Source organism: Neomonachus schauinslandi, chromosome 14, assembly GCF_002201575.2.
Source record: "Neomonachus schauinslandi chromosome 14, ASM220157v2, whole genome shotgun sequence".
Classification (NCBI taxonomy): domain Eukaryota; kingdom Metazoa; phylum Chordata; class Mammalia; order Carnivora; family Phocidae; genus Neomonachus; species Neomonachus schauinslandi.
In genome coordinates this window covers 75,078,677-75,105,485 of record NC_058416.1, presented here as the reverse complement: position 1 = coordinate 75,105,485, position 26,809 = coordinate 75,078,677, and the positions used below count along the sequence as shown (strand labels likewise).

The window sequence follows — 26,809 nt, the reverse complement described above, 5'->3', positions numbered from 1 at the left end:
CACCAGCATCACCAGCATCACCACCAGCATCACCATCACCAGCATCACCACCACCAGCATCACCATCACCAGCATCACCATCACCACCAGCATCACCAGCATCACCACCACCAGCATCACCATCACCACCACCAGCATCACCAGCATCACCACCACCAGCATCACCATCACCAGCATCACCATCACCAGCATCACCATCACCAACATCGCCACCACCACCAGCATCACCATCAACACCACCAGGATCACCATCAACACTACCATCAACACAATCATCATCATCACCATCACCACCAGCATCACCACTAACGTGTTTTGCTATTCTGAGAAAGGATGTGACAGATAATCGTATCGCTTCTGATACTGAATTTAGCATCATGGATCTCTCACTGAGGTCTGCAGATGTGAAAACTTATTTCTCTACAGAGTAAGTAGGCAAGGGGCCCCTGGGATGAACAAGGAACACAGCGGGTCTCTGAACAAAGTGACTTCCTCGTTCTCTCCTTAAGAAGTGACCCACATGGACTTCTTTTTTAACTTACTGCTTGAACATTCTCCACAAAAACAGTATAGCTTTTACAACAGTTTATAATCAAAGAGAACATACACCAATGTTTACAATCAGTTGAGGAAGTTCCTGAGAATAAGTCCTTTGTAAAAACCACAGAGGGCTAGCCATTTTTCCCATACCTTACTTCAGTAAAGACCTCGGATATCATGGAATAAACCCTCCTGGCTCTTCACACAGACCTGCAACACGTGTGTAGAATACATACCTATCCTTTGCACGTGACCTACCTTTGTGCTAAAAATAGGCTCCGGCAGACAGTAGCCACTCATGACGTTGGTCAGGTTTTCCAGGACATTGTGGAAAACCTGGTGCAGTTTCTCTCCCATGATGGGCAGAGTTTGCTGGGAAGGGAGCGCTCCTGTGAATGGCTTGGCCTGAGGAGACACAAGAACCAGAGGTCAAGGACACCTGCCTCCTGAGTGAGACGAGAGAAACGGAGGGGTGAGGCAGATCTACCAGTACAGTCCACAATATAATCAGGATGAAGCCTGAGGGAAGAAGAACAAAAAACCCCACAAGAACACATACTGGAAAGTCAAAATTGCTAAAACCCCACCCAGATGTGGGTTTCCCAATTCCGCCCCCCCCCACGCCCCCCGAGAATGCCATAGTCCCTTGTTATACACTCCCAGTGATTTTGGAGGAAGTTAGATTCTTTTGTTTTGCTCTGCTTTCTAATCAAAATTATCTCCCTGTTTTCCCTATTTATTTTCCATCTTTATTGAATCCTGAAGATAAACAACCAGCAGGATGGAAGTTAAGGAAATTCTCATGCAAATGTCCCAGCTTTTTGTATATCATAGACATTTAGCCTTAGAGAACCAAAAAAAAAAGAAAGCTCCCCAAGGGGCAACCCTGACCCCAGGAGCCCATTTGTTTATTCATTCATCCTATAAATGTCCACTGAACACTTCCTACGTGCAGCCCTGGGACCCAGGAGCTTTGGGATGAGCTATTCTGCTGGCCTGGAACCCTCAGCTCCCTGCCCCTTCCTCTGTCCCAGCCCTGTGGGCTTGTCTCATCCTTCGAGATGAACTGGAGGGTCTCCTTCTCCACAATCTGGTGCTGGCTTCTCCAGCTGGGCACCCACAGCGGGGGCCAAGGGCAGCCCCCTCTTATTGCACTTCCGGAGCTGAATGACAAGGGTGCATCTCATAGGCAAACGTGAACCCCCAGGGACTGGTGGCCGGGCCCTGCCTCATGAACCTGGCGCAGAAAATGGTTGCTGAAAGGAATCGCATGCAGGCACACACACCTTTCTGGTGATCTGAAAAGGTTCAGTCTATTTCTGGCTTTGGGAAGCCTCTACAGAGAATAATGAAAAAATGAGAAGAAAACTGATAGAATATTCTGGAAAAAAGAGGCAATGTGGTTCTTTTTTCAATAATCTTACCAGCTTTCCCCCCTCCTCCCCTGGCATATATACTAACTATTACAGAAAAAAAAACACGATACAGGCATGAATGACTACCTCTCCATATGCATGCTTTGCTTAGGAGGGTGTAAATGCTCATTCATTCAGCAGCAAGACCTGCTTTTTTCTGAGTACCCATATGACCCACGCACCGTGCTAGGCACCAAGAATACAGTGATGAAGAAGAAAGTAGTCCTTGACCTCAGAACTCCCAGTTTCATGGGAAGGCTTAACAATTAATTGTAAGAATCTAAATTGGAAGTCCCCCTTGAGCTTGACTTCAGGGCCATACATATCACAGATACTCTAGTACCCCCTCTGCTGGTCCCAAGGAGGGGGTGCTGCCCCCACAGCACCCGAACCTCTGTATATACATCCAAAAAATATCTTTGCAGCACCTACTACATGCCTGCCCTGTTTTAGGCACTGGGAATCTAGCAGGGGACGAGAAAGACAAAATGCACTGGTCTCTTGGTGCTTCCAATCTAGCGGATGCCAAAAATTGGGACCAATGGGAAAATCAGTGACAAAAGTTGTCTGTCTGATCACGAATGACAGTACCAGGGAGAGAAGGATAGCAGGGCAGGAGGATGGGGAGTGTAAGGTCAGGTGTGTGTGTGTGTGTGTGTGCCATTTTTTAAAGGGTGGTCAAAAAAGAAGCCTAAGGAGACAGGGCAACTCTACATAATACACTAACCTGGATGGGTTCCTGGATTTGGCTAAAAACTAAAGAAATCATACAGTCGTGTTCACTGCGGCATGATTCACAACAGCCAAAAGACCGAAGCAACCCAAGTGTCCATCGATGGATGACTGGATAAACAAAATGGATGCTATACGTACCATGGAATATTACTCGGCCTTAAAAGGGAATGAAGTATGGACACCTGCTAGCACATGGATGAGCCTTGAGGACGTTACTCTAAGTGAAACAAGCTGGCCACAAAAAGACAAGTATTGTACAATTCCACTAATAGGAGTTTCCTCGAGTAAGCCAGATTCAGAGAGACAGTGAGAGCAACTGCTAGGGGCTGGGGGAGGGAGGAACGGGGAGTTTGTGTTTAATGGGTGTTAAGAGTTTCAGTTCGGGAAGCTGAGAAAGTTCTAGACACGGATGGTGGTGCTGGTCGCACAACAGTGTGAATGCACTTACTGCCACTGAACTGCACACTTCCAAACGGTTCTGATGCTGAATTTCACATTGTATATCTTACCGCTTAAACGTGACCACTAAGGAAATCTGCATAACGTAGGGACGTCAGGGAGTAATAATGTATCAATACTGCTTCATCCATTGTAACAATATTATCTATTCTTTGTAATTATATGTTAATAACTCAATATTATTACGGTATGCAATCTGAGTTTTACTCTGGGTGGGCTGGTGGGCTGCTGGCGTGAGGGGCATGAGCAAAGGTGGCCATGCTTCCGTACCCATCACACAGGCTGCTGGGGGCTCACAGAGGCAGGACAAGAGCCGGGAGCATCCAGCAGCTCCGCTCCCAGAACACAAAGAACTGCGAGCACTCCTGAGCCAGCCGGGGTGGCCGCGCTGGGGTGCGACATACCGGGTGCACTTTGGAAGGGTCATCGAGCTCCAGCCTGGCCACCACACAGCCTGCTTCGAGCATGGCCCCCGGGCGCTTGATGTACTTCACCCGGCCGCTTTCCTGCACGTTCAGGGTCATGATCATCTTCATTACCTGTTTTGCAGGAAGGAGAAATCAGACGAGCCCAGCAGAACTGGCTTGTGTGTGTGTGACAACCAGAGTCCCCCAGAACTAGGACTCTGGAGCAGCAGGTGCTTGGTCATTTAAATAGAAGGACTCCCTGGGCAGAGCTCAAGTGTAAAGGAGGGAGGGAACTCGCATTTGCCAGAAGCCTGCTGTGTGCCAGGTTCAGTGCTGTTCATGAATTATTTCCATCTGCAAAGCCAGCAAGGGAGGCAGGTTATTTATTGTACCCATTTCACAGGCATGGAAACTGATCTGTATTTGTAAAGTAAAGCCTCTCTCTTAGAAATACTGTTAAATCATCCTGTGTGGGGGTGCTTAACACACACATTCCAAAACATGGTGCATTTTGTGGCTGGCTCCTTTTTTAAAGGCAGTGAGAAAACCCTCTGGGGAACCTTTGGTGAAATGAAGAATGTGCTCCCCGTACCTCTCTGAGAGTCTGCATGCATGGACGTGATGCATTTGGTTACCACGGTGTGGGCTACAGTCAGGACTGCACTCCTCTTGCTCAGTGGTTCACAGCTTGGGCACCCAAGACAGAGCTGGGCTGGAACCCCAGCGTGCCACCCATCCTTCTGTGACCTCCAACAGGTGCCTTCCCCTCTCTGAGCCTCAGTTTCCCCTACTGTCAAATGGGGAAGAATGACAGTCTCACCTCATAGGGCTCTTATAAGGGCTGCTCAGGAGGAGCCCGGTGCATGGCGGGAGGCCGGCAAGCGTGAGCTCCTACTGCTGCCGTATTTTCATTGTCGATAATTATCATTATTATTGACCCTGGCAGCATGGAATGGAGGCCAGGTGTGAACCCCAGCTCTGGGGGACCTTGAGTTCCTTAGCCTGCCTGGGCCCCGTTTCTTCACGTGTAAAATGGGGATCCTATCTGTGCCCATCTCCTGTGATTGCTGGGAGGATGACAGAAGGTAATCAAACAGGTAAAATATCTAGAATAGCACCTGCACGTGCCAAGCGCTTTGTAAGTGTCGGCTTACAGCTTTTTCAATCACCGCCATGGTTATTCCTAAGCCGCCCTTCCTCGCTCCTACGGAGATGTACATTTTTGAGGTTTTCCCTTTGAATACTGCAGAGAATTGGGGCTGAATCCCACACAGTGGCCCTCTGAGGAATCGGCAGATGGTGGCCCAGGGGAGAGGGGAGGCCCGCCGGCTTGGGTCCAGGGGTGCAGGTGCAATGCAGGAGGGATGGCCCTCCCTCGGGGAGGGGAGTGGAGGGCCGGCCCCGTACTCACCTCCATGTCGGCGTAGCTGCTCCCAGCCTCAACGTGGCCCCCGTCCTCCACCATGTACTGCATTAGCTTCCCAGCCGAAGGGGCTCTCAGGACCGTGGGATCGTTCTCCTTCTCAAACACACACGTCTTGTTGCCGATGGTAATACGGTAGCTGGGAGACAGAAGGGGCGGGCAGGTGGACGGAGGACCATCAACCCAGCGTGCCCAAGTCTGGCTTTCGACAGTGTTTTCCCCTTCCTGAAGGCAGCCCAGAGTGTCCTCCCACTCTGTGTGTGATCTGCGGGATTCCACTTGCCCAAATGCCAGCGTCTGACAGTTACCGCAGAGATACTGGGAATGAATGGGGTGAACAAAGGGTATGAACCTTTTCCCGCTGAAAACCAGTTCCTTTTACTGATACAATTCTAAGAGGCATGAAGAAGGCCATCGATATTATCTGAAAAATATTTACCAACTTTAAGCCTTCACCTTATAACTGAACTGGGGAGAGTATGTCCCTGGGGCTGGGGAGGGGGGAAGCCTATCATAATCTTGAATATTCTTGGCAGACAGAACATGGCTGAAAAAGAGGTAATAAAACAGTGCTCTGGCTGGGATGAATCCAGTCTGCCTTCTTCCAAAACTTCGAGGTTCGGGAAGGGAGACAATTCTCTAAGTGGAGCTGTTGCAGGCATGGGGTCTGTGGTGCACCCCAGCCCACCGCCACCCCCAACTCCCGCCTGACTCTCCTTGGCTGGAGGTGGGGAAGAAATCTGTGCTGCCCGCTCAGCCCGGCTGGTCTACACTTCATTGTACGTATGAGCTCAGTGTGGTCAGATGCACTGGAAAGGGAGGGTCTTCGCTGGGCGGGGGTGGGGGGGGTGTGTGCGGAATCTCATGGTGCCTCCATGCTAAGTGCTTCCAGGGCATCCTGCATTTCGCTTATCCAGGTGCACAGTGACCGGTCCTGCCCCTTCTGCTTGCTGAATGTGTCATGTTCGCCAACACGATCGTGGTCTTATCCCAATACCTAGCCCTGTGCCCGGTACAAGTAGCTGTCGCCCTAACTGGATGGCTACATCTCCTCCAGGCCTGAGCTCAGATGGCTGTGGCCACTGCAGCTCAGACAAGCAGCAGCTGACACGCTGTCACACGCCTCGCAGGCCCTGGAGCTGGGAGTCACGGCCCATTCGGCTCTGGATCCTCCCACATTACTAGGAGCGGGCCTCTTGGGAACCTCCCCAAAACGTCTGCCAGTTTTGTGGATGTCCAGCCAAGAGATTAACCTCTCCACGGGCCCCAGAATTTGCTGGAGAAGGTACTTTATCTAAGACCCCTGGGCTGCACATAGCTGGCTCTCTATCTTTGAGCCCCACGGGAAAGCGTGGCTCTACGTCACGCGCCCTCCCCCCACCTCCATGTACCTGTCAAACTCTTCTTTCATGTAGGTGGTATAGCTGTTACCATTATAGGACAGTAGCAACCCCCCGTCGCTTAGCCGGTGGGCGTCGATCTCGATGTGACAGTCGTTCATGATGAGGATGAACATGGTCAGAGATTGCCGGGCCACCTGCGGGGACAGGCTCAGTGTCCCTGCCTGAATTCAGGAGGCCTGCTTGTCCCTGGGCCCCAGAGCACCATCTTCCCCCCCGCCCCCCACCATCACCACCGGGAGCAAGGGCTAGTGGGGGGCGGTGGCTAATGGCCACCAGCTGTGGGTGTAGTTCAGCCTGCTCATCTCCTGCCAATCACATGCCCTTCTCATTCCTGCCTCTAAGCATCAGCCCCAAGCAGGGCCACCCTGAGCAGCAGGGAAGGTGGGGGTAGGGGGGAGTGTCTCACTGTGGCTGAGACAGCCCTGGAAACTCCACCAGTGACCAGGATTCCGCCCTCCCCAGACCCAGCTCTGCCCAGGGGCACATGAGACGTTTGGGAGCCTCGAGAGAGGCACAGGTGGCCAGGCCCTCTGCACTTTGATCTGACATACTAGCCTTGGGTTCACTGTGGGTGCGCTCGCTCAGAAAACAGAACACCCTAAAGAGCCCTCCACCTCTAAGATACATATGTTGAGACAAGAGGTAGCAAGAAACCGAGGAATGTTTATTGCAACATTATTCATGGTAACAGTAAGACTGAGACACAAACTAGCTATCCTACAACCTTGCAGTGGAATACTCTAGACCCGCACTGTCAAACAGAGCAGCCCCGACCTAGGCTCTGGCTATTTACGTGTAAATTAATTTAACTTAAATCATATATAAAATTCAGTTCCTCAGGGCTCGGTAGCCACAGGTGGCCATACTGGAGAGCACAGATACAGAACATTTCTGTTCCTACGGAAAGTTCCATTGGACCGTTGGCTCTAGACATCAAACTGATATTAAGAAAACTTGTTGGGGTGCCTGCGTGGCTCAGTCGTTAAGCGTCTGCCTTCGGCTCAGGTTCTGATCCCAGAGTCCTGGGATCGAGCCCCGCATTAGGCTCCCTGCTCCGCGGGAAGCCTGCTTCTCCCTCTCCCACTCCCCCTGCTTGTGTTCCCTCTCTCGCTATGTCTCTCTCTGACAAATAAATAAAATCTTTAAAAAAAAAAAAAAGAAAACTTGTTAATAGCACGGGAAAACTTTATGCCATGATAACATCAAAGCAGTAAGACAGAATTCGCACCATGATCTCAACTTTGCAAAATCAGTGCGTAAGGAACAAAGAATTAGAAGACACGTGCTGAAACGTTAATGGGGATTGCCTCCCAGGGTCAACACACGATGGGTTTGTTCTTCTGATGATTTATGCTTTTTTGAAATTTTTAAATTTTATACAGTAAGCATGTGTCATATTTAAAATCACGCTGGGGGAACCAGGCCCCCAAAACAGCCAGGAAGCATGGAGGGGTAAAGAGGAGTGGTTTTATGGCAGGCTCCCATGGAGAACATGCTTGTTTGACTACACCAACCCTGAAAATCCCCAAAGCTGGAAGTGTAACATGTGCTCAGTCATCTTAAAAATAAAGTAACAGAACATAAAAATTCTGCCTCAAAGGCAGACTCGAGTTCTGTTATCTTTTCCCTCCTGAGAAGGAGGCCTTCGCTTCTTGGGGATACTTGGCCCCCACGGGTCACCCTGACCTGGACCCAGGGCCTGATCCTGTGCCCACACATCTCAGATACTCTGATATTCTCTGCTGAAATGACCTCAGATGCCCCAGGAAGGGTAACTGGATACTTCTGACAGAGGACAGCAATGCCGAGTAAACCCCCAGGGAAGCCCAAGGTGGGCCAGGGAGAGATCAGAAAGCCATACGTTGACCTTTGGTGCAGACACACAGGACAGAGCTGGCCTCATGGCCCCTGGAAACAGACCCACACACTATGCTGGCTCAGCAAAGGTCCTGCTCACGCTCTGTACTGGACTGGCTATCATGCCCCCAAATTCATGTCCTTCCGGGCACCTCGGCGTGTGACTTTACTTGGAAAGAGTGTCTTTGCAAATGTAGTTAGTTAGATGGGGTAGGGTGGGAATTTAGGAATGCGATCTGAGTGGTGTTCTTCAGAGCAGAGATACACAAAAGGAAGACAATGTAGATACACACACACGCACACGCACACACACACACACACACAGAAAAGGCAGCATATGAAGCCAAAGGCATGGCTTGGAGTGACAGTCTACCAGCCACGGAACACCAAGGACGGCCCCACAACCACCAGGAGCTAGAAAAGCATGAAACAGATTCTTTCCTGGAGACTTCAAAGAGACCAGGGCCCAGCTGACACCTTGATTTTAGACTCTGGCCTCCAGACTCTGAGAGAACACACTTCTGTTGTCTGAAGCCACCGGCTCATGGTACTTTGCTACCTGAGCCCCGGGACATGAATACATGCTCTGCTGTACGCTGTGCGTATTGCTCAAGCCTGCATGTGCCAAAACCCAAAGTGCTTAGCTTTCAAGGGCACAGGACTGCCTGGGGAGTCCCGGGACCCATGCACGAGCAAGTCCACTCCAGAAAGAAAAACTCCCACCAGCCTCCAGAGTGCTGGAGACATCCGAGAAACCCGGGGCCTTCACCTTGAGGATGTACTTAACACCTCCATAAATTAATTCCACATCCACGATGTTCAGCAGAGAAGCTGCAGGAAGGACCTGGCCCCTGAAAGAAAAGACAGACTCGCGGTCGGCTGTGGGAATGAACGAGAACGCTAGGGCCACCCTCTGCATTTAAACAAATCACCCAGCTCTTTGCCTCGCCTAAGCACCGACACATCCGGCTGTATTTAAAAAGCTAAATCCGATGAAAAGGCACGGAACGGGACGTTGCTCAGCACTTAAGGGAACAGCACTTGCTGAAGGGTGAGAAATTTCAAAAGGGCTTTCCAGGAAGCAAAATCCCGTAACGCCCGTTCTCAGAAAAAACTCCCCACATGGGAAGGAAAGCGACACACGTACTGCGACTCTATTAGTCTGCATAAGCACAATGACCACACGCTAACGGCTCTTGTCTTTTCAAAGTTGTTTCGGTAGCTTCATTTGCCCATCACAGTGTCTCTGGGGGTGATTCCTGCCTCTACCCCAGGACAGTTGGCCATGTCTGGAAACATACTTGATTGTGGTGACTCCTGGCGGAGAGAGGGGGCCTCCTGCTAACTTCCCACAGTGCACAGGACAGCCCCCATAATAAAAAAAATCAATCCGCTCAAAATGTCAAGGGGTCCGGGGCTGAGAAACGCTGACCCATCCTAAGAGTGAGCACCTGGCTGCTTCTGGGCTGGTCCACTTCACCAGCCACGCCTGACTCAGGCGAGGGTCCAGAAGGAACATTTGCAGAGCTGACCTAGCACCCGCTTTGCTTCTCAAATCCACCTCCCCTCTGAGCTCAAGCACTATGGAGTACCTTACACATGTCAGCATGAATAAGCCCATACCGGTCTGCCTACTATCTACCGGCTGCCTGGAGAACTCCCCCCCCTCCGCCGGTGGCCTCCTCCCAGGCAGCCTTGGTTCAGAGGCGAAGAATTTCAGAGGTAAGCACACAGGAGGGACTCCCTAATTGTCTGCTGGCTGGTTATCTGCCTCACTTGCCACTAACACGCATCCCACGGTGGGGGGGGCGGCGGGGAAATTACCCTTGCACCCTACCTTTCCAGCGAGTGTAAGAAATCCGTCATGCATGTTCTGAACATCGCGTCGGCCACGTTCAAGGCTCCGCACACCACTCCAAGCATGATATCCGGCTTCTCGGCCTAGGAGAGACTCCATGCTTCAGTGTTGGTGGTGACCAAGCCCACAGAGAGGCGGGAGGTGGGGGAGAGGGGGCTCCGTGACCCCGAGGGGAGAAGCGTGCAGCTCCCCACCTGCACTTTCTCGGCGATGAGGTGATCCAACCAGCCTGTGTCGATGTCGTTGTTCTGGAAGCGCTCGGTCTCCAGCAGGTTGATGAGATACTCCACGGTGGTCCTGAAGTCGCCCCGGATGGACAGTTCCTTCAAAGCCACCACCATGTTCCTTGAGGGGAAAGGCACATGGATTGTTTTCCAAATTAATACACGTGTCAACAGAGCTCCTGCCTGGTTCTCAGGGAGCCCAGAATAGCACAGCTGAGAGAGGGGCCTGAGTCCAGTAGCCCATCTGTCAATCTCGGCTCCAGCATTTGCTGGTCAGGCAATCTTGGGCAAGTGACTTAACCGCTCTGGGACTCAGTTTCCTCATCTGGAGAACGGGGAAATAACCCTAACTTCACACGGGTGCTGGAGGATTAAAATGAGACAATCCATATAAAGCGCCTAGTCACTGATAAATAAGGTCAGCTGCTATGAACATGATTAATGACCGTGATTGTAATTATTATTAACCACTGCCGGTCGCTCTGCCTCTCTGCAGCTGGACCTACTCAAATCCCTGTATCCCAGAGCAGGTGCCACCCCCTGGCTGTCCACATAGCTGCTCTGCGGGGTATGCACGAGGTGCATCTACGGAAGGCCAACAGTTACCCCACCCAGGGTGTGGCGGTCACCTGTCCGCATGTGCTTGGTTGGTCACCACCTCCTATTTCCCAGAGGGGTGGCCTCTCCCCAAAGAGGGCTTCAGTCCAAAGGGCTGAAGCCCCCATGTCCTAGGAAATAACAGGGAGAGTGTTTTGTACCATAGAAAGAGGCATTAGAACCATTCCCTACCTGGGAGAGGAGAGCTTTTACACCTGTCATGACGTTCCTGCGTGCATTCAGCGGGTGCGGCAAAGGGGCAAGAACAACCCCAGTTCGGGGCCAGGGAAATAAAGATGCAGTGAGGTCAGATGAGCACGTCAGTAGTCTCGGGAAAGTCAGGTGCGGCACGGGAGTCTGCATGTAAGCATCAAGCTATTGGGCTCAAGGGTGACCAACTTGTCCCAATTTGCTCAGGATGTGCCCAGTTTTAGCAGTGAGAAATTCCAAATCCTGGGACACCCTCAGTCCCGGGGAAGCTGGCACAGCTGATCCCCCTATAAGACCCTATGAGTGGCGCCTGGGTGGCTCAGTCGGTTAAGTGGCCGACAAGATTTCTGCTCAGGTCATGATCTCACGGTGGTGAGATCCCCCGCGTTAGGCTCTGTGCTCAGTGGGGAGCCTGCTTAAGGTTCTCTCCCTCTCCCTCTGCCCCTCCCCACTTGTGCTCTCTCTCAAAAAAAAAAAAAAAAGCCAGAATTTTTCCCTCTGAATTCTTTTAAGGTCCATACTGGTCATTCCCAGCATAGGACAAGCCACAGGCCATTTCCATCAGAGATCAGAGTGGGCTGGAATGGCTGGTCTCTCTCCCCTTTCAAGTTTTCACTCAGCATAATTAAAACTAATTACATAAAGCTGGGAAAGAAAGCCCACTCATCAAAATCACCCAACTCAATTTAATTCATGACTAAGTGCCCTAGTGGCTAGATTTTAATGCTTTTTATTATGTTTTAAATTTTTTTAAAAGATTAAAATTTTTTTTTTTTTACAGAGAAAGAGAGAGAGTGAGGGGGTCAGAAGAGAGAAAATCCTAAGCAGGCTCCATGCTCAGCAAGGAACCCCATGCAGGGCTTGATCTCACGACCCTGAGATCATGACCTGAGCCAAAATCAAGCCAGATGCTTAACCAACTGAGCCAGCCAGGCACCCCTAAAGATTTTATTTTAAAGTAAGCTCTACACCCAATGTGGGGCTTGAACTTACAATTCCGAGATCAAGAGTTGCATGCTCTACCAACTGAACCAGGCAGGCGCCCCGATTATAATGCTTTTTAAACAAAATGTCCACAAAGTCTTTGGGGTTTTTCACTCTAAACACGAGAATGTTTAAATACAAGAATTTTTAATTACAAAGTTAGTTGCTTTTTACCTTTTTGCACTCAGGGCAAGGCAGGAAAAATGGAAGATGGGGGTGTGTTTGGATTTGGGAACCCCTTTGTCAATGTGGGTTTCTCCAGGACCTACTTATAAGGTTTAAATTTAAAGAAGTCCCCCCCAACACACCTTTTTTCTAAAAAAGCTCTAGTACTTGGCACCTTTTAAATTGTGGAATCCCCTCGAACATTCTTTGGATCTCCCCCAAGTGCGAGCTGTAATGAGCTCAGGACCAAATGACCTTGGTGAGCTCATGAGCTCCCTTGACTTCATGGATCTCAGATACAGGAAGAGGACAGACTTCGCCCTTGGACTTCAGCAAAGGGCATTTAAGACAGGGTCTGCTCTGTGATTCACTCCTTTACCTCCTGATGTACTGCTGCCTCTGAGCCCCAGGCTTTTAGCTTCTGGAAGGAAGGAGGGAAAGAAGGAGGGGAGCAGGGAGATACTAACGAAATGGCCTCTTCCCGGTTCTCTCCCCAGGAGAAGCAGTGCCCGAACTGGGAATCAGCAAATTCGTGTAAGCCACCAGCAGCCGCCACGCTGAAATAACCCCACACGTTCTTGTTGCTCCGGAAATTCAGTTCCTGAACCGTTCCAGAGCTTGGCTTAAACCCCTAGAGTCAGAACAGCAAAAGCAAAGTTGGGGGGGGGCGGGGAATCATCACACCAGATATATTTGCATCAGAATTAAATCCTAGACAAACCCAAGAAGAACCCCCACCACAACCCAAAGCTTCGTGTGATCAATAGAACGTTGATCTCTCTCACTAGGGGTGAGGGTGTACCCATGTCAAGACATCCATGCATGCATGTAATTTTTACTTAAAAAAATATATATATAAAAATAAATAACCATGTTGGGATGGGGGGAGGAGGTACAGAAACAATAGGGGGGAATGCCGTTCACTGATGGAACTGAGTGAAAGTTCATTCTGGTTTCATAAACTTGACATTGTCAGTCATAAAAAGTTTAAATGAAAGAGAAGAGGGGTTGGATTTCGAATTCCGGGATTATGAAAAAGCCAGCAGATAAAGCAATGTGATGCGAACACACACCTAATTTGCTTATGGGGGGTGGGGGTGGGGCAGAAGGCCCATCCCCCTGAGTATAATTTTGGTAAGGGGGGGTGGACGCGGACCCTCTCGCTGGGATTAGGGCTCTGGACGTGTGTAGTAGAGGCATCCATTTTGAGAGATGGAGAATTCCAGGTGCCCGGGCTATTTCCACTCCGAGTCCCTTCGTCCTCCCCAGCACCTGTAAACAAGCCATCATCCCCCTAAAAAATTCCCATTTCGCTTGTCCACCACCAGAGTCCATTGTTTGCAGCCAAAGATGCCAAGCTGATAGAGCTACCATAGCTTACAATTCTTTAATTAAAAGGGGAGGAGGGGGAGACAAACCTCTCTTATCCCAAATTTCTTGAATGTAATCATTGAACAATGAGGTTGTGGTAGGTTATGGAGATGATGTAACAGTCATCCATAAGTAAGCATGTGACAGACACCAGCTGGCTGGTTTCTCGAGGCACAAAGAAGAACAAGTCACCAAGGAACTCCTTACAAGGGACCAGACTCCAGGAAAGAGTACAGGGAGGGGGGCGGCAGAAAACCAAGGACCCGGGTTCTAAAGCTGGCTGCTTGTCCCAAAGATGGACGTGGTGCATAGGGTCCAACCATGGGGCTCGGTCACAGCCTCAGCAGGTCGGAGGCACGAAGCAGGACCCTAACCTCTCGAGCTGTCCTGTCCATGAGCAACGAGAGGCACGAAGGATCTGCCCCGGTGCCTGGCACACACTTCCCGTCAATAAACCACTGCCTTCCCATGCCACGGTTTCCCTGTCTGTACTCGGAGAAGCCTGGGCGTCTCATCCAAAGCTAACGTTCAGGCTCTGCCCCACACCGGGAGCCTGGGAATGGCAGGCGTGGGGGCCCCGCAAAACTTGCCTCATCGGGGTTCTCACTGGTGATTCTGGCCGCGATGACATGGCCTCGGGCGAGCGGAGGGTTGGCAGGAGTGTCAAACGAAATGGGCGTCACCCCCCACGGCGACTCCCCATAGAGAAGCCGGATATCCTTGAGCCGGGGCAGCGGCACCCCCATGGCAATCTGAAATGAAGAAATCCACCCCGCGGACTGTCAGTCCCCATGAGCACCCTGGCCCCCAGACATGGAGCGCACTGCTAGACACCCTGGAGGAGGGGTGCAGTGAATGATCTCAGGTATCCTGAGCACCTGCTGAGCACATGACACTGTGCCACATGGTGGCGGGAGAAGCAAAGCAAGAGAAAGACAGAAGGGACGCCTGGGTGGCTCAGTCAGTTGAGCATCTGCCTGCGGCTCAGGTCATGATCCCAGGGTCCTGGGATCGAGCCCCGCCTCGGGCTCCCTGCTCTGCGGGAGGCCTGCTTCTCCCTCTCCCACACCCCCTGCTTGTGTTCCTGCTCTCGCTGTGTCTCTCTCTGTCAAATAAATAAATAAAATCTTTAATAAATAAATAAATAAATAGGGCGCCTGGGTGGCTCAGTTGGTTAAGCGACTGCCTTCGGCTCAGGTCGTGATCCTGGAGTCCCGGGATCGAGTCCCGCATCGGGCTCCCTGCTCGGCGGGGAGTCTGCTTCTGCCTCTGATCCTCCCCCTCTCATGCTCTCTGTCTCCCATTCTCTCTCTCAGATAAATAAATAAAAATAAAAAAAATCTTTAAAAAATAAATAAATAAATAAATAAATAAATAAAAGGTATCAAAGCAGTCCTATCCACGACCTCTCCTGGGAAGAAGGAACCAGGGAAATATATGAGCAACTCTGGTTACCCTCCTGACCTAGGATGGGCTCATTGCATGGACATGGCTTCATTGGTAGCCGTTTGTAGTAATCAGTATCAAATTAGGCCTCAGTCTTGTGGCAGGTGAATGAGCCATTAGCTGCACTGCTGTCTAAGCCACTGTTGCGTTTTGTTTTCTGTTGCAGTTAGGAGCTCTGGGTATTCCCTTGCTGCTCGTAGCTTATAGGGATGTAAAATACTTTTTAAAACTATAGGCCTCGGGACGACTGGGTGGCTCAGTTGTTAAGCGCCTGCCTTGGGCTCAGGTCATGATCCCAGGGTCCTGGGATCGAGCCCCACATCGGGCTCCCTGCTCCGCGGGAAGCCTGCTTCTCCCTCTCCCACTCCCCCTGCTTGTGCTCCCTCTCTCGCTGTGTCTAGCTCTGTCAAGTAAATAAAATCTTTAAAAGCAAAAAAACCCAAAACTATAGGCCTCAAAGCCTGGCTTCCCATTAAGTATGAAAATCCATAAAATCATAAGAGAATGACAAAGAAGTCCTATGAAACCTAAGTTTTATATTCATTGGTTAAAAAATAAAGATGCATATAAAGTGAGTCTCACTGACTTCTCTGCTGGAAAATTACTGGTACATTACCTCTTGACCTTTTTAATGCCTTTGTGTATGTGTACATATAAATCTTTTTTTTTATAAATGGGATCATAGGGGCGCCTGGGTGGCTCAGTCAGTTAAGCGTCTGCCTTCGGCTCAAGTCATGATCCCAGGGTTCTGGGATCAAGTCCCACATTGGGCTACCTGCTCAGCCAGGAGCCTGCTTCTCCCTCTCCCCACTGCTCATGTTATCTCTCTCTCTCTCAAATAAATAAAATATTTTTAAGAAAATGGGATCAGGGGCGCCTGGGTGGTTCAGTCGGTTAAGCATCTGCCTCCGGCTCAGGTCGTGATCCCGGGGTCCTGGGATCAAGTCCCACATCGGGCTCCCTGCTCAGTGCGGAGTCTGCTTCTCCCTCTCCCACTGCCCCTCTTCCCTGCTCATGCACTCCCTCTCTCAAAGAAATGAATAAAATCTTTAAAAAAAATAAGAAATGTAAAAAAATTTTTTTTAATTTTATACTTTTAATTTTAGATAGATGTGCAGTGGAATCAGTGGTTTATTTTCCAATTGTCATCATTTTCTATTGTGGTATTGGGCCAGAGTGATCTTGTTCCTTCTTCCTTTCTTTCTTTCCTTCTCTCTCTTTCTTTCTTAAAAGAATGATGTTGTTCTTGGGAGGTCTTTCTACTCAAGTAGAGGCAAAGCACCATGAACGTTCAAGTCAAAACATCTCTCAAAAAGTTAAGCCAAAAAAAAAAAAAATTACACCGAGACACGAATAGAAAGTACACAAATGTGGCAGAGGTTAACAACCAGTGGGCTGAGGCACAGGGGATGGGGGGTAGCTGCGCAATCCTTGTAACATTCCTGAAATTTTCCAAACTAAAAAAAAAAAAAAAAAAAGACAAAATAGAAAACGATAAAAATGCTGACGGAGGGAGGAAGGCAGGCAGGAAAGGAAGGAGGGAGACATACATTCATACATTTTAAACATTTGAGTTCCCATTCGTGCAGGAGTTCCTAACTCTGGGTCATGAGTTCTCAATGAGGGCGATACTACCCCGCAAGGCGGCAAATATTTGCTCTTGGGGATGAAACGATCTTACTCTGTATGTATCAGTCACAGATATATCTACAGTAAAAACATACAATATATCTGTATATTAAAATTTTATAAGGGGCTGGGAGCGCCTGGGTGGCTCAGTCAGTTGGGCATCTGCCTTCGGCTTGGGTCATGATCCCGGGGTCCTGGGATCGAGCCCTGCGTTGGGCTCCCTGCTCGGTGGGGAGCCTGCTTCTCCCTCTCCCTCTGCTGTTCCCCCTGCTTGTGCTTTCTCTCACTCTTTCTCCTGCTCTCTATCAAATAAATAAACAAAATCTTTAAAATAAATAAAAAATAAATAAAATTTTATAAGGGGAGAAATTAGGGGGGGAAGTGTCTAAAAAGGTTCCTTATGGGGACAGTTAAAAAAAAAGTTTGAGAAATACTTCTCAATGTGTTCAATGTGAATGGAGAAGAGGGGGTCCACGAATGCCCTGGAACTGTACAAAGCATATTTTTTTTCCCCAGGGAGAAATTCAACAGGTTTTGCCCATTTCTCAAAGGGCCACACAGCCAAAGGTGGTGAACCACTCCACAGAAGGTTCTCCGCCTGCATGGTTCTCGATGCTACTCACACAACACACTCACTTCCCCAGGGACAGCCCTCCAAGAGAGGAGCAGGACGGTCTACTATGAGCAGGACGGGGACCCCGGCCCGGCTAGAAGAAACCCCAGGGCTCTGCGCCCAGGTCCTTGCCTGTAGCTGGGCGGCCGGCAGGTTGACATCGGCGATCATCTCTGTGCAGGGGTGCTCCACCTGCAGGCGGGGATTCAGCTCCAAGAAGTGGAAGCTGCCATCCTGGCTGTAGAGATATTCCACCGTCCCCGCGCTCACGTAGCCCACAGTCTTGGCCAGGTGGACGGCACACTGCAAAGACACAGAGCCTGAAGGGTCTCCAGTGGTTTTCTTGGATCATCTTCATGGGGGGCTGAGTAGGTCCCCCACCAAACGCTGAAGATCTGCTGGGCATCCTTTGGGACCTCAGAGATCGCACTCCCTACGATGGGCCCCAGGTGTCTTCGTGGACACCCACCCCACACTGGCAATGGGGACGGTAGGGCGCTCTTGCTGGCTGGGCGGAGCCGGCTCTCCGGCTCTGCAGAGCCCACCTGCTCCATGAACTCGAACACAGCCGGTATGGCGATGGTGGCCGGCGCCTCCTCGATGATCTTCTGATGCCGCCGCTGGATGGAGCAGTCACGCCCGAACAGGGACACGGCGTTCCCATACTGGTCGGCGAGGATCTGCACCTCCAGGTGTCGGGCGTGCTCAGCCAGCTTCATGAGGAAGATGGGGGAGCTAGGGATCTCACTCTGCACCTGGGGGGAACAGCAGAGTGGCTCGATTTACCCTGGGGGACCAGGGCCGGAGCGAGAAGTCCTCTGAAGATATGTCCACGATCCTGCTGATCGTTTAGCTTTGTTTTACCTCTCTCGTGAGGACATGCCTTTCTCCTTGACGTTTTAAGTCCAACACTGTCAAAATACATCACGTAGAAGGCGGAATTTCCCCACAATCCCATTTTTCTAAAGATAATGTGCTGTTAGGATTTGGGCACATACTGCGTAAGAGTTCAATGTGGTTAAGAGTTAACTGCACACTGGTTTTCTGCTGCACCTTCAGGAACACACAAAACACACAGAATGCTTTTTGAATAAAAATAGGACGAAAACGTGCCACCCAGCAGCTTTCTTTTCCTCCTTCTTAAATAGTACTCTCTTGGCCAGTTGTGCACGGTGGAACCTACAGACAGACTTACGTCATTCTTTTGATGACTAAAAGGCAATTGTCCAGAAATTCTTAATGATATAAAAAAAAAAGTGTTCACATGGAATGATTTCTAATAATTTTTTTTTTAAAAAGCAAGCTGCAGTAATATATGGGATGGCCCCGCTTAATATGAAAAATAAAAGAGCTGTTATGAACACCTATATAAAAGTATACACAGAGGTGCCTGGTTGGCTCAGTCAGTAGAACATGTGACTCTCGATCTCAAGGTTGTAAGTTCAAGCCCCACGTTGGGTATAGAGATTACTTTAACATTTTTTAAAAATCTTTTTAAAAATTCTTAAAAAAACTGGTTCCATCTGGGAAGGGGAAGAAGTTCAGAGGTGGTGGTAAAAAGAGAATTTTCCTTTTTTATGCTTAACATATCCCTAAAGTGTTTGAATGTTCTCATAAGAACATTTTAATATTGCACCCACGTAATCAAAAGAAACATGCTCGTGCGTGTGTGGGGGCAGTGGGTATATGGGACCGCTATACTTTCCACTCCATTTTGCTGTGAATTGAAAACTGCCCTAAAAAGTAATTTTAAAGAAAGGGGAAAAAAAAAAAAAGCTTTTAAACTTACACAACCCCTAAATGTAATGGAGGATCCAGGACTGGATCCTGACACAGAAAGAAGAGATTAGTGGTGAGATCTGAGTCAAGTCTGGAGCTGACTTAATAGAAACGTATCCCTGTTCATCTGTTAGTTGTGACAAACATGGCAGAGCTAATGGAAGATATTAACAATGGGAAACCAAGGATAGATGGGGACTCCATACTACTTATGCAACTTTCAAGTAAACAGAACTTCTTCCCCTGCGAAGTACCCCAAAAACCTATCCACCCCAGTGGAGACACGTGATAGTGAAACCACTACTTTATAGAACACTCATATATTGACCAGAACGGTTTAATTGGTAAACCTTTTTAGAAAGCAATTTATTGACATGTTTTTGTAAGTGCATGTGCATGCTATTTAACTAAGTCCTTGGCATGTGGTCTTTACCCAAGAAAATAATTCAGAAGAAGAAGAAAAAAAGCTAAGTATTATTTATGTTCCATGTTCTATAATATATATTATAGATGTTATATCTTATTATGAAATATATTGTATTATAGTATAGTCATAACAACAGAAATGGAAATAAGCCCCACATTTCACAAAAAAGGAAAGGCTTGATAAGGAAAACTACAGACACACCAGGAATATTAGGCAATCATCAAAATAATTGTAAAGATTGGAACAACATGGAAAACATGTCCGTGATCTACAATTTAGAATTTTTTTAAATGTAGAACAAAACACTATGTAGAACGAATACAACTCTTTAAAACATGAACGTGAACAAGGTCTAGAAGAAACCCTAGAAATTCTAAAATAGTTGCATTAAGAATGGGAAGATCGTTAGCCTACCCTTTTTTAAACATTGCCAATGGGCAACTATAACAGGCATAAAGTGAAAACCCAGCTACAAATAAGTAAATACATGGTTCATTCCTACAACTAAAAGCCAATCATCTAGAAAGGTTAAAAATACCAAGACTATTAAAATTTACAAAATGTCCCATCTTCCAATAGACGTGAATACAGTCACAAGCAGATAGATACTCCGGTCCTGTATCTCTGAAATCATTTAAAGTCACGTGGATTCACAGGATTGAACATCTAAGGACATGGTATATGGATCAACCCAAACCAGGGACTTCTGTGTGTGAAAACGTACACATGTGCTTCGGGACACAGCACAGCAATATTCCAGCTCCCATGAATGTCCTGTTGACTTCTGACACAGTAATGTTAATGAACATAATCTGGTGGCCAACAGCTAAATACACGCAATTCCCACAGATACATGGAAAAATGCTCAGCAAGAAGAGCTCACTTGTCTGAAAAGGATTGGGAAGTCCTCGGCACTCTCTGCCTTCCGGATTCCTTTCCCTCCACCACCTTCCGATGCTTTGATCATCAAGGGAAAACCAATTTTTTCTGCCACCTGGGGGTGAAGGACAAACAGACCTCTTTAGAAGGTAGACAGTTTCCAAGCTAAAAGGACAATGAGAAGGTTCCAGCACCGTGGCCTCCCAAGTCCTGCGTTTACCTCTAAGCCCTCATCTATATCTTTCACACAACCCTGGTTGTAAACATCTTCTGGGACAGTGATTCTTTTCCCCTGCTGCAGATCATCTTCTGTCCATTCCACCATCAGACCTAGAGAGTCACAAAAAAAGCTGAATCCTCCCAAGGATGGCAGAGAAACACAACACAGAAACCACAGGGCCTTTCCTCACCAAAGCCTCTCTAGACCTGGGTGCTAGACCAATAGTATACAGACATGGTCCTTCAGCTTCCCACAATGGCTTTTAATTTTCTTAAGGGCTGACTCAACCTTGAATGGGAAATCAAGCTTAAGAAATTCAGACTGAGGGGCGCCTGGGTGGCTCAGTCGTTAAGCGTCTGCCTTCGGCTCAGGTCACGATCCCAGGGTCCTGGGATTGAGCCCTCCATCAGGCTCCCTGCTCAGCGGGAAGCCTGCTTCTCCCTCTCCCACTCCCCCTGCTTGTGTTCCTGCTCTTGCTATCTCTCTCTGTGAAATAAATATGCTATCTCTCTCTGTGAAAGAAATAAATAAAATCTTTAAAAAAAAAAAGAAAGAAAGAAAGAAATTCAGACTGAGCCTATCACGAACAACCATATTAACCTGAACTCAAAAAAATTCCAACTCTACCCACTGAAGTCATTTATATGTAAATCACTGTTTTCTAAAATGCTGTGAAGATTAAAAACAAACTTCCCATTCCGAATTTAAAATTCCATCTTTGGACAAAAAAAATTAAATTGGAGAGGAAACTCCTGAGACTTTTTCCTGTTCATTTTTAATTTATCCTAGAAATTCTACTTGTCAGAATTTATCCTAAGGAAATGATTAAAAAGTACATAGAGATTTAGCTAGTAGACTATCAAGACTCCATTACTTTTAGTATTTTTTTTAAAAGATTTTATTTATTTATGTGAGAGAGAGCCAGAGAAAGAGCAAGAGTGGGGGAGAGGGGCAAAGGGAGATGGAGAAGCAGACTCCCCGCTGAGCACAGAGCCCAAGGAGGGGCTCAATCCTAGGACGCTGAGATTATGACCTAAGCCAGAAGTTGGACACTTAATCGACTGAGCCACCCAGGTGCCCCTACTTTCAGTATTTTTTAAAATTAGAGCAAAACAACCTGGAAACAACCTAAATATCTAACCATAGAGGACTAGTTAAGTAAATTATGGTACATCTATATGATAAAATCCTATGCAGACATTTTAAATGTCATAAAGTGTATTTATTGACATAGAAGGGTCAGTGAGAAAAAATAAGTCACAAACTACAGTAAATATAAGATCTCTGGCTTTTTAAAGGATGTGCCTAGAAAAAAAAAACGCTGGAAAGGTAGGCACCTAGAATATAACAAATATTCAACACCAGGTCATAGGATTATGGATGATTTCTATTTCTTTTCTTTTCTTCTTCTTCTTTTTTTTTGTTTGGTAATCCTATATTTTCTAAGCTGTCTACAATGAAACTGTACCACTGCTTTAATAATTTTTAAAAATTTTAAATGAAAGAATAAAAAAAGCATACTCCTGTCACCCCCTCTGCTCATATTGGTGGAAGAGATCCCCCAAAGTGAAGCTCAGGCCACTTACCGCTTCCACTCCAGGGCAGTGTTGGGATCTGCAGCGTCTGGGCCACAATGGTGGAGGCGATCTTATCTCCCAAGGCCCACATGGCCTCACTGGGAGGGCCTGAGGAATCAGGGACAAAGGGGGAAGGTAGAATCAAGTTAGTCACAAGCCCCTCGCAGCCAAGTGCCTGCCAAATGCACAAAGAAAAGTACTCAGATCCTAGCTCTTGAGGAATTTAACATCAAGTCGGGGAAGGGAAAAATCTGTTAGTCTGCTACTTCATCAGATGTGGTTGAAGTCTGCTGTTCTTAGTACATGTGGATTGTAGACCTGGTCTGAGTTATAACCTAAGCTATGGGGCATACACAAAATTCGCTTTTCAGGAAGAAGGCAACAAGCTAGACCAAAGGTGGCAAGCTAGCACCTCAAAAAGGTTAGCAAACTTCTCCTATAACGAGCCAGATAGGAAATATTTTCAGCTCTGTGGGTCTGCTTGTCTCTGTCACAAATATTCAGCTTTGCCAGTGTTGGGCCAAAGCAGCCATAGGCGATACATAAATGAATGAGCTGCGCTGTGTTTCAGTAAAACTTCATTTACAGAAGCAGGCAGCGGGCTGGACTTGGCCTGTGGGCTGTAGTTTGATGGCTTGCAGGCTGGATCACCAAGCTCCAGAGGAGCTAAGGGATAATGAGGGTCTCGTGTATAGCCAGTCAAAGACTATGGACAGAGAAAATATAAGCAAGCACAAGTTACTAGGCAGACCCTTGGGATATCAGGTGTTGATCTGTACTGAGTTGCTTCAAATACGGTGTGTGTTGGAGGCCCAGCACGAAGGAACAGCAACAGGGATTTATTGTGGATGGTAAATGATTCCCCTAAATCATGCAAAGATGTCAGACAGCATGAGAGCACACACAAAGTTTACAAATGCAAACCCTAAAACAGACAGACCCCATAGACAGTAAGTATCATTTTTACCTTGTAAGTCATAGAGCTGAGGGACTCTGGTCCCAAAATGCTAGGGCATTCCAAAACCTGGAGAATAGCCCAAGAAAGGCATGGGCTTATCAGAAATGTGACCTCCAAACCCAGTCAGAAATCTGAACATGGCTGGTATCTCGGTGCCAGCAGGAGCACAAGCAGAGGGTTCTGCTTGTCCCAGCATCCTTCTCCCGTGGGACCCATGGCAACAGTTCCTATGTCCCTGGGCTGGCCAACCGCCCCTCCCACCCCGGACTGGCTTGCTCCTGACCATGAAAGGGTGAGAGGTGGGGCTATCAAACTGACCCCCACCTTGCAGGGCTACACTGGAAAGAGAACATGACCTGGCAGAGTGTCCCGTCAATGCCCCAATTCCCCCGTATCAGACGGACACTCACTCTACCTAAGAAAGCAATCTCGTGCTTGCACAGGAGCTCCGGCAGTTTGGGGTTTTCGGAAGCATGGCCCCAGCCAGCCCACACCGCCTGTAAACAGAGAGAGGTGGGAATGAGGATCTTCCTTCGAGAATCCCCCTCCTGTCACACACCGAAAGCTCTTCGCGGCGTCGCATCAGCCCTGGATTTCAGAGTCTTGCAGGACCTGCAGCCTCTGACCCTTCCGAACTGCAGGAGTGAGTTGCTCCACAGCTCAGAGCATCATCCCCCCAGTAGGCAGACTGGGCACCCCATCCGACTTACCTGCACAGGGATTCTCTTGGCAATATCCACAACCAGCTCCACGTTGGCATAATTGTTGTTGTTGGGCCCTCCCGGGACAGGGACATACTGATCTGCCATCTTGATATACTCTGGAATTAGATGAGAAAAAGAAAGAAAAACTGAGAGGCTGAAGTTCACTGCATGACTACCTACAGCTACTGAAAGGAAGGCCAGAAATTCCACTTCTAGGAATAAATACGTCCTAAAAAACCCTAGTCATCGATGAAGCCGAAGAGTGATGTTAAGAGGATGTCCAGAAACTGAGAAGTTTCTGTGGCCACAAGGGAAAGGTGTGGATGATCATGTGAAGACAACTGAACGTGATGTCCACTGTGGGAAAATATAGAGGCATCAGGACAAGGCCTGGAAGGGAACAAAGAAAGAAGGAAGGAAGCTATCAGAATGGTTGGGATGAGAGGAGGGGTGTTCAATTAATCCCTATTTCCAGTTTATCTTAATATCGTTTTGCCATTAAACAATACAATGATCTTTGTTTTTTGGTTTTTTTTTTAAGATTTTATTTATTTGACAGAGAAAGACAGTGAGAGAGGGAACACAAGCAGGGGGAGCTGGAGAGAGAGAAGCAGGCTTCCCACTGAGCGGGGAGCCAGATGCGGGGCTCGATCCCAGGACCCTGGGATCATGACCTGAGCCGAAGGCAGACGCCTAACGACTGAGCCACCCAGGCACCCCTACAATGTTTTTAATCATGGTGAAAAACAGGTAACATAAAATTTACCATCTAACTCATTTTTCCAGGGTACAGTTCAATAGCATTTAGTACATTCACACTATTGTGAACCAGATCTCTAGAACTTTTGTCTTCTGACAAATCTGAAACTCTACCCGTGAGACAACACCTCCCCTTATCCCCTCCTGCAGCCCCCGGCCACCATCATCTTTCTGTGTCTATAAATTTCACGACTCTGGGGACTTCATCTATGAGGAATCCTAGAGTATTTGTCTTTTTATGACTGGTTTCTTGCACTTAGAATAGTGTCTTCCAGGTCCTTCCACGCTGTACCATGTGATAGGATTTCCTTCCTTTTTAAGGCTGAATACAATACAATGTTTTGATCTTAAAATACTCACGCCCTTTAGGCCAGAAATTCCACTTCTAGGAATAAATACGTCCTAAAAAACCCTAATCATCAAAGAAGCCGAAGAGTGATGTTAAGAGGATGTCCACCGGGCAGTGTTTTGAAGTGTGAAATGCTAGACTCGAGCCAGAGGCAAGGCTAGTCTCTCTGTACTATGGAATTCTCTGGGATCCTGAGAAGGAACAGTGTGGAACTTTATGTGCAGATCCTGAAAGAGAACCAAGAGTGGCATTTCCTTCCAGGCTGCCCGCCTCCGATGTTTATGGAACACAAGAGTGTCGGCCGCAGGGGAGGTCCCAGAGGCGACAGAGTGAGAAGTCAGACAAGCTCCATCTTGTCCCTGAGTTTTTCTCTACTGTCAGAGAAGATAAACAAGAAAATAGACACAGTAACACCAAGCTGGGGGCAGCGCCAGGGCCCTCTGGGAAAGCCACATGGGAGGACGCGACCAGTAGGTTGGGGCAGGGAGGGGTGGAGGCTTGCTGTGCCAGGAGCTTCAGGGAAAAGCACTGTCAGCAGAAGATCCAGCATGTTCCAAGGTTCTGGGACAGGAAAGAGCTCAGCTCGCCCAGGAAGCGACAAGGCCAGCGTGGCTGGGATGCAGGGTTGGAGGGCAGGGGCACTGGATGGGGCCAAGAGGCTGGCAGAGCCACGTCATGTGGCACCTTAACTGGCCTGAGTAAGGACCTGGAATTTTGGTCTGAGCGTGAGGGGAGCCCCTGCACAATAAGGCTTTGGGTTCCAATCCTGCCTGAGCCACATACTGGCTGTATGACCCTGGGTGAATGATTTCTGTCCCTGTGCCTCAACTGCCTCATCTATAAAATACGGTTGACAATCGAATCTGTCCTCTGAGTTAGAAGGAGGCTGCATCTGTGCAGGGCTGAGCCCAGGGACAGCACGGCAGCCTCTTAAGCATTTAAAGAGCTGCTGATGGGATCTGAGCTGTGTTTTTAAGAAATCACTTTGGCTACTGTGTGGATAAAGGTCTGTAAGGGGATACGATTGTTCAGGGGAAAAAAGCAAATCGTCCAACAGTTATTTATAGAATGATCTATGTGAATAGACATAGAAAACAAATGAACAAAAGAATGCATGATTGAAGTACAATACAGACATCTGCGGGGGAAACACCTGGACGAGGAGAGGCCAATCTGTTGTAACATGGACATTTCTCAGAGATAGGATTTCCACTTTGTATAGTAACCACTTGCATTTTTAATTAAACAGAGAAGGAAAGGCAAATAAATGCGGGCTCAGGAGGGGTACCCTGGGACTCTGGGGTCCAGGGTGGACTTGCCTGGGTATAATGGAAGAGGTGAGGGCAGGTAAGGACAGGGGGTGGCAGGAGGGGAAGGAGTCAAGGCCCAGGTACCTGCATTGGCCTTCAGGTCCTCTGGGGTCACCATGACTACAAACCGGATGGCCCGCTCGTTGCGGAACATCTCGTAGGCCCACCTGCGGATGGAGCGCATGCACTTCACGGCAGCGATGCCATTGTTGGCGATGAGCACCTGGACAAGGAAAATGAGGAAGGGGCCAGAGCTGCACGCCTACCTGTGCTGGGAGCTGCATGCTACCCTGGGGTCCATGTCCCAGCTGCAGAGCCTCCTCAGGTACCTCTTTGCATTTTTACAGCACACAGCCTGGCAGAGAGGTGCTCAAAACCTGCTGGCTGCATGAATAGATGATGATCAAATGGGTGAGTGGATGGGTGGATGGATGGCTGGACAGATGGGTGGGTGGATGGGTGGATGGGTAGATGGATGGGTGGGTAGATGGATGGGTGGGTAGATGGATGG

The 26,809-nt window shown here is 48.5% G+C and overlaps 1 protein-coding gene across 1 annotated transcript in view; it reads right to left on the bottom strand.

Annotated features, from left to right (window-relative positions):
• The window catches only part of ACACB (acetyl-CoA carboxylase beta), a 135,396-nt gene that overhangs the window by 54,591 nt on the left and 53,996 nt on the right, over nt 1–26,809 (bottom strand). The window contains exons 4-20 of the mRNA XM_021703590.1: nt 26,383–26,521; nt 23,887–23,996; nt 23,592–23,673; nt 22,228–22,326; nt 20,642–20,751; nt 20,426–20,536; nt 17,882–18,091; nt 17,469–17,639; nt 14,239–14,400; nt 12,745–12,908; nt 10,292–10,442; nt 10,077–10,180; nt 9,009–9,090; nt 6,371–6,516; nt 4,968–5,118; nt 3,554–3,688; nt 799–945 (exon numbers count right to left, since the gene is read on the bottom strand). Of these exons, the coding sequence (XP_021559265.1) occupies nt 799–945; nt 3,554–3,688; nt 4,968–5,118; nt 6,371–6,516; nt 9,009–9,090; nt 10,077–10,180; nt 10,292–10,442; nt 12,745–12,908; nt 14,239–14,400; nt 17,469–17,639; nt 17,882–18,091; nt 20,426–20,536; nt 20,642–20,751; nt 22,228–22,326; nt 23,592–23,673; nt 23,887–23,996; nt 26,383–26,521 (2,274 nt within the window). The remainder of the gene's footprint in view (nt 1–798; nt 946–3,553; nt 3,689–4,967; nt 5,119–6,370; nt 6,517–9,008; nt 9,091–10,076; nt 10,181–10,291; nt 10,443–12,744; nt 12,909–14,238; nt 14,401–17,468; nt 17,640–17,881; nt 18,092–20,425; nt 20,537–20,641; nt 20,752–22,227; nt 22,327–23,591; nt 23,674–23,886; nt 23,997–26,382; nt 26,522–26,809) is intronic.